Consider the following 16,081-nt stretch of genomic DNA (forward strand, 5'->3'; position numbering starts at 1 on the left):
CAAAGCTGGGGGTCCACAGCAGTGCACTTTTGCTCACTAACAGCAGCAAGCAAAGTCGCAAAAAAATACATAGGCAGCAAAGAGCACAGCAATATTTTACAACCCTTTTTTTCAAAGAAAAAACGAAATTTTAGCAATGAAAAAACAACATGCAACACTGCAGCACTGTTAACATGAATTACATTGTAATAGCAACAGCAGTACCAAGCATGGTTCATATCATGAATACAGTTGCAGATCACAACAAGGGAGGCAATAGTTATATGTTAGCTCATAACTTAACCTATATAGTCAAGTCAAGTCAAGTCAATTTTTATTGTATAAAATTATTAAAAATCATTACAAAATGCATCTAGATCAACTTGGGACATAAAACACATTTTAAAAAATTGGCAAATAAAACTGTTTGTAAGTGGCAAGTAAGAGTCAGTTATTTCAGGTTGGTGGTATAATTCCAAGGTCAGCTTGCTGTAGGAGAGATTGGGCTTTCATCATAAATTTGACCCCCCTGCAGGCCAGCATAGGACATGATCCATCTAGCCATTGGATTACGGCTTGCCTACAAGTCCGAATATTCAATTTGTTAAAAATGTTCTTTAAAAGCCGTCTCCTCAAGGCCTTAAGTGCCGGGCACACACACAGTAAGTGCGGTAGTGTTTCATTTCGATATCCACATAGGCGACAATGGGGGTCGGTGTGGCAGTTTTTCCATGCTGGTAGCAGGTCCTTTGAGAACTGTAGACCTAGTCGATGTTTTATATATCTTTGTTTTAACGAATTGTTAAAGTGGCTTTCTAGGTAGGACTGCGGTTTTATCCCGGTATATGAGTTTATCACGGTCCACCCGTGTCGTCTTTTTGCGGTAACTATCTTGTCTTCCAGATAGGATTCCCATTTGACCGCATTATTTACAATTTTATCAAAAGTGGATCTGTCTGGATGCATGTCCCAGGATTCTTCAATTCCTATGCAGATTAGCGATTGAGACAGATAGCTTCCCCAACTGTTTGGAACTTGCTGTTTCTGTTGAGTATCGATTTCTTTCCAGCACAGGTTGTCCAATGTGTTGGCTTCCGACGTGCGTATTTTATGGCAGAGTTTCACAAAGGTTCCCATACTGCGAAATTTTTGATTTAGAAGGCCAAATTCTAGGCGAACCTGTGCTGGAGCTGATGATTTTGGAAGGTTTAGTACTGCCTTGTATACTTTTGTTTGTAGGCTGTTTAACAGCCCTGCTTCTTTGCCACACCAGGTGGCCAATGCGTATGATAAGGATGGTAGGGTTTGAGCTTTGATCACTTTCAGCAGGTGTGAATAATTTGGACAACTTAGTTTATTTTGTAATTGCCGGTATGCGTAGATTAGAGACTGTGTTTTTGCTTTTAGCTCGGTTTTATGTTCTTTGTTCGTCGGCCCTCGCCCCAATTTCAAACCCAAGTATTTGTATGAAGTTTCCTCCTTTATTGGGGAGCTATTTGCATACCATTTGAATATTTGCTTTTTAGGATCCACAATGCGGACAACCTTAGTTTTATCTTTATTTAGTTCCAAGCATTCGTGCTCCAAGTAGGTTGTCAGGTTATTGATCGATCTTTGCAACCCTATTGGGGTTTGGCTCAGAACAACAATATCGTCTGCATACTGCAGGAAGGGAATTGGGATTTTTGACATGTGGGGTGGATGGCATTCCCCAATCTCCATGTGATTGACAATATCTGCCATGTACAGGTTGAATAAACTTGGGGCCAGTACACAGCCTTGTTTTAGGCCCTGTTGTGTTCTTATTTTGGCCGTTACGCTGCTACCGTCTCCCAGTTTTACTCGAGCCCAGGTGTTGCTGTGCAGGACTATAATTGCCTCTAATAGCTTCTTCGGGATACCCCATGATCTTAGTTTTTCCCATAACCGGGATCTGTTCACTTTATCAAAGGCTGCTCGGAGGTCTATAAAGCAAGCATACAGTCTCGTCCCCCTTTTTGCAGCTTTTTCCTTCAAGAGCGCCAGGGTTGTCAAGTTTGTCAATGTACCCATCCTTGGCCGGAAACCAGTTTGGAACATTGGTATTATGTTCGTATCTTCCATCCAGTCCTGAAGGAGGGATAATAGGCATGATCCATATAGTTTTGCCTCAACATCCGTTAGCGATATCAGCCTGTAGTTCCCCGGCTCGTTGTGGTCACCTTGTTTAAAAATGGGGTGAATTATGCTCCCTTTCCAGGATCTTGGTGGCTTGTTCTGGTTGTAGATTGCATTGAAGAGTGGAGTTAAATATTCTGCCCAAAATTCAGGCGAATATTTAAAAATTGCATTTGGGAGCCCGTTTGGACCCGCTGCACCCTCTTTTCTCAGACGTTTTATCTTGTCTTTAAGCTGATCTGTTGTTACTAGGGAGTCGGTCTCGGCATTCAATATTTTTTCTGATTTACTAAACTGTGGGTTTTCGGGGTTGATCTCGTTTCCACTACCCAACAATTGCTTCAGCTTGTCTCCTGGAGCATTAACTCCTTTTCCCAGCAAATTTTCTGCATGGTCGCCGTTTCTAGCGCATACTTTGCACTCCGGATTACAGTGCCTTTTTTCACCTCCCGTCCTGTCGCTGAACATGTTTTCAATGTGCTGGGTCCATATATTTTCTCCAATACCTGCCTCCTGTTTTAGGGTATTCCCCCTTGTCAGTTTATTGATAATACCCCAAAATGTACTGGCATTCTTGTGTTTACTAGCTATTAGTAAGTTAGTCCACATTTCCTCTTGGTACAGTATTTTTGCTTTCCTTAGCATGATCTTATATTTTTTTCGCATAACTTTCAATTCCGTTTTATTTGATTTTTTTCCACTTTTTATCAATAATGCCTGCTTGCGGACTTCACGTGCAATTTTTCTTTTTTCTTCCCTCAGGGTAGTAGTGTACCAAGGCTTTTTGCTAGTATTGAATCTTATTGGGTTTTGATTTGTACGTGGGGGATTACTTGTTACTGCTTCGCATAGGTGTTCCCATGTTTTTACCAGATTTCCTTTTTCTTCCGTTGTTAAACTATGCAGTTCTTTTGTAATTTTATCCATTGTTGGTTTTATATCCTTTCCTCTCCATTTTAATTTACGTAAATTAAATTTTTCAGTATACTGGACGATGGTATTTTGTTTTTCCGTCTCGGTAACCAACATTATCATTTTGGTAATTAGAGGGAAATGGTCACTTTCCACTCGTTGTTCCACTGAAAAAGCACTCACCGTTGGTAACAGGCTGTTGCTCAATATTGTGAAGTCTATTGTTGACTTTCGGTTACCGCTTAGAAAGGTTATAGGTATACCATTATTCCCACTGACTTTCTTATTTAGAATAAAAAGGCCCAGTTCTTCAAGAACTTGCGTTATCTTATCATCTTTTGTTAGGTTGCTATTAAAATCACCTGATATAATCATGGAATACGTCTCATGAGTGATTTGCAAAGCCCTGATCAAGGTGAATAGAGTAATCAGTTTTTCATTTTTTTCCCTCTTTTCCGGATGAACATAAACGTTGAGCAGTAGTAGATTACAAGAGCCTGTACCGGCAACCAAATTCTCCGTGAGTTTTATTACTTGTATCCAGTTAACCATAGAGTCTACTTCTTCAGTATGCCATCTGTGTTGTTGGGTGATATACGTTGATAAGCCTCCACTAGGATGACCAAAGTTAGAGGGTTTTTCGGCGAGGACGTGAAATTCGATGTATCCCGGGATGGAGATTTGGCGCAGGTTCCAGGTTTCTTGTAGCAGTATTAAGTCGTGTTGATCCAAGAAGTTTGCAGTTTCGTGGTCATGGCACAAGCTGTTGAAACCATGTACGTTCCAGGAACAGAGGCTGATCATGTGCGGATTTGCAGCAATGGATTCCTCTTGATTGTCAGCTGTTGGCCGTGGGTGTAACATGGTATCTTTTTCTAAATGACTCGTCTTGTTAGGAGCATTTTTTGCTCAAAGCCGAAGCTATATAGTCATATTCCACCACTTGCACCAGACTACATGCTACCTCTCTATAGCTACACTTCGCTATCCGTGGAGTCACCCCACATGGTGTAGCGACAGGATAATTTGTACCCTTTGGACTAGTGGTGACCGTTGTCCACCGCCATCTCAGTATATACTCATGAATCCTTTATTTCAGCCTTATTTGTGCCTATTTGTAGGGTTTACCTATTGACTTTGGCATGATTCTGTGCCTTCTTTGCCTCTTTTCGGGCCTGGAGGCCTAAACTAGAGAGCAGCCATCTTGTCTTCTTGCCTCAGTTGTCCGAGGCGCTTGTAGGTTAAAGGCAATGTTTAGTTCCAGCTTGTTATTCACTAGTTAGAAACGGGTGAGGACTGGCCCTTATCGAAGGAATGTGCTTACTTCCCGGGCTCTAGACGCAACTACAGCTGGCCACTGTGGGAGCGCAGGGAGCGCGGGCCTTGGTACAGGAATTCGGTGGGAGGCAGGGTGCTTGCTGGAAATTTCCATGAGGAGAGAGCTTTCTATATTATCAAAGAGCAGTGAAGCAGAGTTGGCAGATGGTTTTTGGAGCGGTTGGAATTACATGGTCAGAAGGAAACGTGCGGTGTAGTCAGAAGGAGCCAGCTACAGTTCGAGTCAGAAGGATTTGTATGTTGGAGAAGTCAGGAGGAGCTGGCAGATGGAGTGATGAGGTGGTCTTTTAGAGTGGATGAAGTCAGTTTGGAGTTTGAAGTACAGCTGACAGTTGGAGTTACATCTGGAGATGGTTCTTTGGAGTTGATAGAGACAGTTGGTGGAGTTATATCTGGAGTGGAGTTGGAGCCAGTGAAGTGCAGAGGCCATGAGGAACAACAGAAGTTGGCCCGTTGGTGATGGTGGCTCAGTGAGCAGAGAGTCCTGATTCAATCAGAGAGGGACAGAGAGAATTGGATCCCCTTTCTAAGGGTGAGGTGTTCTAAGAATACTTTTATTATATCTGTTCATAATCAATCACTTTTCTTTCAGCTACCTATTTGTATGTCACAATTAATCACTTTCCTTTTAGTTCCTCATATGTGTTGGTGATTGCATACTATCATTGCGCCATAAAGAGTATTAGTTATTTAGTTCCTTGTCATTTTATCATTGTGTAATAAAGAGACCCCAGTTTGCAAATCCTGTTTGTTTATTGTCTCTGAGAGAGAGTAAAGGGTTCCTTTTTAACCAGATGCTGATGTATAGAGGGCCGGAAGGCACCCCCACTTGCAGGTAACTGTTGATAACTAGGTACACTACTCAGGATCAGGGATGGTTGCAAGACAGAACATATAATTTGCCCTTAGTTTCTGTGGAGAAAGGTCAGGACCCCTTTTTACCAAATGCTGACAGAGAGATGAGTGATTCCTCTCTGGTAAGTAATTGTAGATACGGAAGGGAAATCGGCTCCTAAGCGGGAATGCCCAAATTGTTGATGGATTAACTCAACATAGCATAAGAGATAAGAGACTGTCGGGAGACTATAAAGAGAAGAGGCGCTAGCAGGGCGTCAGGCGTCAGCAGGTTGTCGGGCATCAGTGAGTCATAGCATATGATATGGAATTCCTTAGATTTTAGTGGTATCTTTGACTATATAGGCTTGTAAATAGGCTTTTTCCCATTCTCAGGTAGGTATTTTGGATGTTATGTTATATAGGGCCTGGGAAGGGTGTGGTTACGTGACTGCTGGGTGTGCTATAAGAGGTGAGCTAATAATTTGGTCTGAGAATCCGGTCGTTACACGTGGAAAAAGAAATTTAGTAAATAGTATGACTCACGTTTCCAAATCATCCGGAAGTTTGGTATCCAAGTGGGTGTTTTGCATCCGAGTTTCCTCTGCCATCGACCACACAGAGATATCTCTGACCCTTAGCGCCTCTGCAGGAGCGCAAACCTCCATCCACCTCCTTTCCAACACAAGTGCCAACTGCAGGAACCGATACGTCATTTTGCACCTCACAGGGCGAGCCAAGTGGCCCAACAGACAAAACTGCGGTGCAAGTGCACAGGCCAATGCTGTAGCCTGACCCAAATTATCCACTACCCTCACCCAGATTTCTCTCACTTGTGGGCAGCACAACACCAGGTGCATAAAATCTACTTCCACAGTTCCACAACGAGGACATACAAAAGTGCACTCTGACTAGATTCTGTACATGTCCACCGGAGTTATGTAAGTACAATGCACAAAATTAAAATGAATCAATTTGAACCGGGTATTGCTAGACACAGACAGCAACAACGCACATATCTTGGCTGTCCACACTTGAGTCCCAAGGTTCACCTCCCACACCCATCACACTCTCAGCGGTCCTCCAGAAACGCCTTATAAAACAACAAGATACGGTGGCGCCCAGCATCCAGTGTCATCAGCGATCCTAGTGTAGCAACTGCCGCAGGGAACAACATCCAAACAGCTCTGACGCCAGTCACGCCCCCATAGTGCAAAAACTGCCCAGATCCCAGCTCAAACCAAATCCTCGCATTCTCTGGATACAGATCACCATCCAGTTCGCAACCTCCCCATTGCCAGGTTTGAAACGACATAACCTCTTCCATCTGTCGTAATGGAGCTAAGACCCACAATGGCAACTCCCTGTGAAAGGTGGCACTCCTGATCACTACTGTCACCAATCTCCTACCGTGGCAGTCTGTTGCACCACATAGGGAGGCATAGAGGACACACTCAAACCTGCCATTAGCAGCGCAGGGAGCCCGGGCCCCTCCACCATAACCGCCAGTAGATCCTTCTCCCATTTGTTCTCCTCCTCCATGCATTTCACCGCATGTGAGGAAATAGTATTAATATTCTAGAATCAGGACCACGCACCAACCGTCCTCGTAACCCCACATTAATGTCTGACAGGTCACCATGCTCCACTTCAACTCCCAACTAAGCGAGGTGAGAAGGGTATTCATCTGGCAAAAGACAACCGCATGCAGGGGCACAAGGAATTTTATATCACATACAGGCTGCGAGGCAGACACACTGTCTTGGTCACCGCAACTCTTCCTATAAATGATAACAGCAGGGAATTCCAGAACTGCATCGATGCCCGCAAGGAGCCTATCACCCTCTCAATATTATACAGCAATTGCTTTTTTTTTGTGTGTGCCACTATAATGCCTAGGTATCGAAAATGATCAGTCTCCCAGCGCACTTCCTTGTCCGGCAACAGCTCCCTGGACACCCCAACCAATGTCGCCAATGGGAACAATGAGGACTTTCTTTTATTAATGATGAGCCGGACACTTAACAAAACTCTCTCAGAGGCTCCGGTAAGATCACCACAGTTGTCCTGGGCGCCCTAAGTAAAAATAACGCGTCATCTGCATAGAGCGAGATAATGTGTCTTGTGTGTCCCAACTCTATCTCCCATTCATGCATAACCTGATGCACTTGTATTGCCAACAGCTCGATTGCCAGGGCAAACAGTAGGGTTGACAGCAGACATCCCTGTCGCATACCATGCTCTATGTCCCACCGATCTGAGTTATACTGTCCTACCGTCACCCATGCACCAGGGCCGGTGAATAGTAATTGAATCCAGGCCTCACCTCAATCGTAAGCTATCTCATGATAAACTTGCTATGCACACTTGATCAATGGGAAAATATGTGTCTCTGACTGATTTTATGTTTAAAATGATTGACTTTTTCAGTTTTCTTCTTAGAATTTTCAGCTGGCAAAGGGGCGATAACTACTGGGCCAGCAAAGACAGTGCCTGTCAGCTTCTGAGGTTTCACCCACAATTCTAAAATCATCCTGCATAACAGACGCATCACGTCTCCACAGGTGCAACTCAAAACTTAAGATCTCTGCTCCTGGTGCTTGCTCCCCACCCACAACTGATCCCCAACTCAGTACCTTTAGTGAGGAGCACAAGGAGCCGACTCGACCCGACTGATATTGACTGCAGAACTGAATGAGCATGCATCTGCCTGGGCTTCAGGATGGCAGAAGCGTGGTGATCCATCACCCACTGCCCTGCAGGCACTGGGCCCTGAATTGGTCTGGCTGCTAATGCTCACTTTTGCACTGGAAAGATATTTCTGCGATGTGCGAGGAGCAGGCCAGGGATGCAATGTACCTTCCGTGGCTCCTCTCCCTTAGAGAGACGTGGCGCTTCTTAGGCTGGTATTGATCAGCCCATGGTTCAAGATGGTGGTGGGGTAGTCTGATGATGCCCATCCAACTAGGAACATTTCAAAAGCGTGACGAAATGCACACCAGTCTTCTTGTTTCTCAATGCTTCCATGTCTTTTGTCGAATTTTTATTCTGTTTGCGTGCTATCCGGGTTTTACAGTGGTCCGCCCTGTACCACTAGAACTAGACTAGGTTTCCGAGGGAGCGAAGTCTCACTCCTGAACCGAATGCACAGTGTGCGTCGCTCAAAAAGCAATACAATTCCTTCGTTATGTTCAAGATATTTTTTCATTTATTGTCAGTTTTTTTTCATGGTTTTTCAAGTTGTTAATCCATTTTATTTGTCACAAGGCAGACGTTTCATGCATAATAAATTTCTAAATGAGACCGCTATGCCACTCCGGGCCTTTTGCTGCCACACGAAATATACATGAACTTTTATCAATAGTAATCATGAATCATATATCCAATGCATTTCGGGCTCCGTTATCGCCCTTCATCAGGGATTCGCTGTAAATATTTTAAAAAAATAGTGTTAGACCCTGTTAAACCTGGTGTTTGCCTTTCAAAACTGTATACATCCCTCCCATTGCATTCACTCTGTGACTCGCGCTTTCCCGCTAATGCATCCCTTACCTCAGTAAACTGTGCCCCTCCCAACATCACAATCGACATCAGCCGCGTTACTTTCCTTCCTCCTAATTTAAACACCCAGTATACTTGTCCCAACCTTCTTGTTACCTCGAACATCGTTCCCCTGCCAAAACTTTTGCCCTTCCTACTCATACAATCATAACCACTTTAACAGCACATACCTTGATTCAAGATGACTCGGTTTCCCCATGAAGCTCATCCAACTAGGAAATCATGACGGGGACCACTTTCTGATCTGGGAGCCTATGACACCCACCAGCTTAATAAGGACCGCTACTGTGAGCAGGGACTAGTCCCACGTCAGCACACACATTGTGGGCTACCCCCGGGCATGCTAGGCACCTGCCGTGTTGCCCTCCCCTTCTATGATGGGCCATGGAACCCTACAACAACGACAGTGTGTGAGAGGGAGGAGACTTTGTCCAGATCTATTTCAGTGTTTAATTTTCAAAGAGCTTAATTTGTAAAGAAAAGAGTACCAGGGCCCAAAGCCCAGGTCAGGAGCCGCCAGCAGGGGTAATTAAAAGTCTGCATGCTGAATACCATGGCTGAGCAGTTTTAAACCTGCCTCTTTAATCCACTACCAGACACTCCCTGGTTGTTCATCTTACTCTTGCAGGTTCCTGTTTTCCCTTTGTGCCGGTTATTTTCTTTTTCTTTGTCTTTATGAGCTGTGTGCTTCCCCCCTCCAATGAGGAAAAATACGTGCCTGTGCAACCACCGGCAACCACTGGCTCAAATTAAGCACAGTCTACAGTTGATTTCTTTTGCACATAGACTTAATGTCCAAGTAAGGGACTTTGACTGTATTGTTACAAGAGGGCATGCATACCCAGTAGGGGAGCCTGACAGTGCACCAGTGGTATATACACAATTCTGCAAGGCAGGCCTAAATTAAGGAATGATTTGCAGACCAAGATTGTTGCTGAAGGTGGTCATTGTTGTCTGCTACACTGTAAGATAAGGCGATTTCTCCTCAGCGCCATTCAATTCATCCCTAGGAGTATCCAAATCTTTTGGGCAACCAATCACTTTTGATCAACCTGATCGTTCTCTCAAATTTCAGAAGGGGGTGAATGGTCATTGCCGCACATAACAAACAGGCTGACACAATAGTGAAAGACATAACTGTACTCCTAAACAAACAGGGGAAGATGGATAAATGTGCATGGGCAGAGCCATAGGATCACATGTGACTGGTGGGGTCACTGAGCTGTCCGCTGATGAAGGAACTGGAGGAAGTCCACCTTCTTCAGCTTAAGTCACTCTGCAGGCCACTCACAAGTCCTACAATGCTCTATAATCGAGGAAAAATGGGTAATTGTGCAAGTTCATTGTACTCCATTTCCTAAGCCAATACCTCAACAATCCAGGAGACAGGCTGAAGGTGTTTTGAAAGGAAAGGTTTTAAGACTGGAAGACACTGAGAAGGAACTCAGCTCTACAGTTCCCCTCACCACAAAGGGATTAGCCTGAAGGTAAAACATCTGGTTGCTGGATATCACTAAGGAAGTCGAAAGCAGAACAAATATTTGAGGACAAGGTACCCACTCTGGTAACAACAAACAAGAGCTAACTCAATTTCATCACAAAAAGAGCTTATCACGCCCTCACTAAGAGACCCAACCCAGAATCGATGTTGTAACCAATCACTGCTAGAAACCTTAATCATAAAGATGTAAGCTAATTGCAAAGATTACAACAAAATCCTCAAAATGGCCCCATGCAGGGGCCAAGTCTGCTTTGATTCGTTGGGAAATGAGATATATTTTGATTATACTCACCAAGTGCAACAGCAGAGAAAAACATATGAAGTAGTGAAGCAGAAATGGCGTGCTATGAAAATCTCATATTAAGAACTTTGTTTCAACACTCCTGAAGAAGCGTAGGACTAAGCAGCTGAAAGGAAAGATCGTTCCTTGAAGCATAAGACACAGCTTCAGTCCAGTTCACGGACAGGCAATATAGAAGTATAGCCCAGAGGCAGGCGACATAGAAGCAAGAAAAGGAAACGATTCAGCCCCACTTTCGGTCATCCAGGGAAAAAGAAAGGGACAACCCGGTTCTCGGACTCCCATTAAAGGGTATCTAACGTAGAAACCTCTCTGACAGATGTGGTATACAGGCATGGCACCATTATATCTACATTTTCTATCCCCAACATTTGTCAGTCTATGTATTTTGTAGAAACCGAATGATGTGACTACACCCCAATGGGATGGGGTTCCATTCATTTGAACTTATGCTCCTGACATGGCATGGGGCAATTCATTTTGAACATCACTGAGACAATCTTTTAGTTATGGAGTGTTCTTACTTATAATCTTCAACCATCTATACTCCTCTAGTTAGCTGTTATAAGAGTTTAATGTTGGTGTATAACTGCCATTCTTTGCGCTTTGGTTTTCTTTTTGCATGGAGTTACGACAAGGCTACAGATACTTCTGGGGGAAAAGTGTAGCAAGTGGGTTTTTTACTGTTTACGGTTCATGAACTTGTTTAGGTTAGTTAATGCACTTAGCTGTCATCAGCCTTCCTGGGTGGGAAGATGAAGGACCTAGGTACTGCCCAGGAACTCCTCTCCTTCTATCAACAGAATCTGGCGAATCTCCCCATTCCCATACCATACCCAAATAGCAGTATTCTTGAAGGACTAATCAGCAATCATCTTCTAAACAGGTCACAAAGAATTTCTAATAGGCAGCCCTGTCTCATTCCCTACACACTTCAGTGTCTGAGGTTACACCCTGCAGCTCGGGAATGCAGACAATGTACTTCCTCTGTATGGACGCCGCTGGCTTCTATGGAATATATATATTCATAACTACTATGGAGTTCTGCCTGCAAGCATTGTACACACAACATGCACTCGACATACACACTGGGAAGTCATAATAGGGTCAGGGTGTGACATGAGCGGACCTACACACAAGAGGGCAACTCGATGTCACGTTCTATTTAGTAACATAAAAAATGGCCTGTTCAAGCACTAAGGGTTCGGAAAACGGTATGCTGCTCCCATCAATCACTGTACTGGTCACAGGGACACAGACAGCAGCCTTGTGTCGTATAAGGGGAGCAAGCTTTTGGTGCGCCACACTTAACCTCAGAGGCAGGCTCTGGGTCTCGAGGTAAATTTTGGGTGCAAATCCTGGGCATGTATGGTTATTTTGGTGTTGGGCCAAGGGAAAGTCAGGATACCAGATTCACTAGCAGGTGGGTAACTCCGGGGAACCGGTGCATGTCTATTTAACATGCAGGGACCATTAACATCCCCACAAATGCAAATGCCTTTTTCTGTGCTTGTGAAGAAATAATTATGGTGAAGGTAGCTAATGATCCAAATTAACAATGTGTTATTGTTATTTGAAAACTGAGTCTGGCGGTATTAAAATTCCACCCATTGTACCGTATAAACATACAACTTTGAGTAGTCCGATAAAAGGTATGTAAACTGGGAGCATTCAATTTTAAATAAATGTGTTTACACTTACCATACATCTTTAGGAACATAACTAACTTTAACTTAAACGTTCAATGAACACTAGTGAATTGTTTGAGGTTTACAAAAGGATATTTTAGCAACCCTTAGCCATCTCAGTACCCACAAGGTCATAATTATCTACTTTGAATATATCCATTTCTTCAATAATGATGTCTTTCATAATTATAAGATGTTTTAGACTCATATTCATTGGCTACCCTTATAAGCCTTGAGAAAATATACAATGTTGTCAATATGAAGACAATACCTTTGAGAAGTGCAACAGAGAGTTGATCTGTGTTGAGGTTGTTCACGTATTTGCCCAGGTAGGTGTTGAGTACCCAGGCCACCAGTCCTTCCAACATGACTGTGTCCTCAAGAGGTTCTAAGATGTTTTCTTGTGCTCCTCAAACCATAGTTTCACTGATACATTCTAAAAGGAAGGAAAAAGACATTCAGAGGTCAGACACCGTCTTCCTTAAACAAAATAATGAGGATGTGGCAAAAACCTGCATACAACTATCAGATGTATCTGGACATATTTTATTTAGTATAGCTAGCCTTTTAACGCAAATGTATATATAAAGAACAGACCTGTGAAATATCAAGAGCTACTGTACTAAACGAATGACTCCCTATAACTTACAACATTTGTATTCCAACTGATAAAAAAAGAACAAAACCTCCCTATAACTTAACAAATGTGTATTCCAACTAATTAAACAGCACAAACCCATGTAAACATTCAAAGTTGCCTTGTGATGGGGTACACCCATGGAGTTGGTGCAAGAAAAGATTGTGTGTATTGGTAGAAGTCTCGCTCAAGTCTGCATTAGGCCCGCATCCCAACACACACTTTTAAGGAGCTGTTAGCCTCTAAAGTGTACATGCATTCCTTTAAAGTGGGCACTAGTTAAGACACCGCGAGGCCACATGATGAGGTAGGATTAGCAGAATGCCTTATTAACTGGAACTTAGTGGGACACAAAGTCAGTTTGTGTTGAGCATGTAGCAGCTTTTAGTGGGTCGCAGCTGCTCCTCTGAGCAGAGAAGGAGCTAACAGATGCAATAACTTGGGATCCCATCCCGAACTAGCAGAAGAATAGTTGACTTCTTTCTGGAAGTGGCAGACAAATCCAAGTAGAGAAATAGACCCCAGGAGGAGGGAAGAATAGGTAGACTGGGCTGGTAGGGAGCAGAAGAAGTAGGAGTAGTATATGAAACTGGCACATTATCCAAACAGGTGAAATGTACAATCACAGCTATTACAGAAGCAGGAACCGTGTGCAAATTATCTGAAATATCCCTCATGGGATTCGAAGACTGATCCTATTGATGAGAATGGATATAGTCACCTTACGTGTTATCACTGGCATTTGGGATAAAGTTCCAAAGAAGGAGAAAATCTGTGAGTTATGGCAGTTGCATATTCAAGATCCTAATCATGTAATATTTCATGTCCTTTGTAGCACAATGGCCACTGTTCTTTAAATAACACATCCGATCTGTATAGGGGGCCCGCAAGTGTTTAATGTTTCCATATAATGAAATGGCTTGTGATAAGAAATTTCAATTTTTTATATAGTTTTTTAATAAGTAACATGAATGAAACAGGTTGTAATACTTGCATGTTTTGTGTTGTACAATGCACTTCATCACTTTCTCAGGCCATTGTTCTTTAATTATAACTTGTGATCTGTATCGGAGATCCGTAAGTGTTTAATGTTTCCTCCTAATGAAATGGCTTTTGACAAGTTTTTTCAATTTTGTATTGATTTTTTAAATATTTATTAATGAATCAAGTTGTTTGTACATACAAAATGTCAATCAAATAACAGTTGCGAAGAGTGTCCAAGATTTGAATTCTACTGATGAGTTGTATCTAATTATGATGTATTTTTAAATGTGTTATGTAAAGTTGTATTTGGTATTTCTGATATTGCATTATGTGGACCTCCGTCGGAGTTCCATATCATAATAAAATGTAATTGAATTGTGTGCAAATTGGAAATTATAGAAACAAGTAAAATGTACAAACTGGTATATTATGAAAATTAGTAATATGTACAGGCTGGAATATTATGGAATAGGTAATATGTGTGCAGCGGGATACTTTGGGAAAAAGAAATATGCATAAACTGGGGATTCATGGAACTGAGCAATTTGTGCAGGCTTGTTACTTATGGAAACTGATTATGTGTGCAATCTGGAACATTTTAGGAGAAAGTAGGGTGTATGTAAACTGGGCTATTTTGGAAAAGGGTGATGTGTAAAAAGTGAGCCACTGTAAAAACAGGTACTGCATTCAAATGTCCATTACTGACTACAGACTAGGTTGATATAAAAAGTGGTGATGTGTGCAAACTGACCCACCCCCATGGAGACAGCTTAGGGTGTGAAACACAAATTAAAGAAATGTAATATTTGACTCTGACTTCACGTTTTCTGAAACAACAAACTAACTGCAGACTGGAATTTACCAGATGACTGCCTAATCATGGAGCATTTGGAACACTGCAAACTAACCTACATTTGCCTGCATAAATGTTTCATGCTTTAAGAGGGTTCATAATCAGACCCAAAGACTGTCTTTGAATTTGTAAAGGCCCAAACCACTTTGAAAAACTATTATTGGGTTTTACAATTGTGCTGCACATTAGATCATTCAAAAAGGCCAAGTGCACAAGCAATATTTGTCAGGAGGAAAGATTCTGGGAATCCCTGTTGAGAAGTCAAGTCCCGCTGGTCGGATTCCTTTGTCTGCCCTATCTATACTGCCCCATGAGCCTGCAACAAAACAGAACACAAACGCCACTTTACACCACAATATACCAACGCATCACAGCCTTACCGCAACATAAAATTATTTATCACACCACACAAGTAAACACTGTGTTGGTTATTATTTTTATTTTTTTCATTTGGAGTTAAATTGATGAGAACAAGGTCCCAGGCGGAGTTACAGCGCCTTAGAATAGGCAGATGAATTTGCTACAATAGTTTATTAGCAATCATCAGGATTGAAGCAACCTAGCCGACGCTTAAATCAGCATATTGAAACCTTCATAAAAGAGTTTAGTACAAAGTGTAGGATTTAAATCACACTATTCCATACAGCACAAAACGTCACCATATGACTACACAACAATTAAGACTGCACTTCATGCCTAAACTCTATTCCACAAAATACCTTAATAGACACCATACCACACAAACGTTTTACCCAATCTCACACCTAAGCTTGACACTTCTCACACAGAACCATCCACCCATTGCTCTATACCATACCGTACTACATCGATATGGCGCAATGCCACATCATACGGCACTGGAGGTAGAGAGACACAACAAGGAGCTTGGGCAGCCAAGCACAGACGGGGACGCACAGGCAGAAGGGCAAGGCAATAGGAAACCAGAAGGAAATAGATTTGGTTAGAAATGCTGGCACTGTATATTTTACAATGTTAAATAACATATTAGAGGATACAATAGATTCAGAAACTAATGAGTAGGTGCAGCGGGATACCTGTTAAATTGTTTTATTCTTTGCTGTGCAGTTCAGAGCTCTCTCTTTAATCTTCTTGCATGTGACGAAACAATGTGAATTATAATGTGCCAGCATTTCTAACCCAATGGATATGGTATAATAATTCGTGGAGAGGGGGCCATACACACACCATATGAATGCACAGGCACACTGAACCAGAAGTTCCTTATTTGAAATAAACTATTAAAGTAGAATTGGGAGTCTAGAGGCCCCATCCAAATTTTGACACAGGAAATCAAAAAGAAAAGGCACGAACACTA

At 42.5% G+C, this 16,081-nt stretch overlaps 1 protein-coding gene across 1 annotated transcript in view; it reads right to left on the reverse strand.

Annotated features, from left to right (window-relative positions):
• Positions 1-16,081, reverse strand: part of LOC144752502 (intermembrane lipid transfer protein VPS13D-like) — a 189,641-nt gene that overhangs the window by 169,034 nt on the left and 4,526 nt on the right. Inside the window, exon 2 of the mRNA XM_078640411.1 lies at positions 12,543-12,707. Within this exon, the coding sequence (XP_078496537.1) occupies positions 12,543-12,639 (97 nt within the window). The 5' untranslated portion in view covers positions 12,640-12,707. The remainder of the gene's footprint in view (positions 1-12,542; positions 12,708-16,081) is intronic.

Source organism: Lissotriton helveticus, chromosome 5_1 (assembly GCF_964261635.1).
Source record: "Lissotriton helveticus chromosome 5_1, aLisHel1.1, whole genome shotgun sequence".
In the NCBI taxonomy this organism is placed as follows: Eukaryota; Metazoa; Chordata; class Amphibia; order Caudata; family Salamandridae; genus Lissotriton; species Lissotriton helveticus.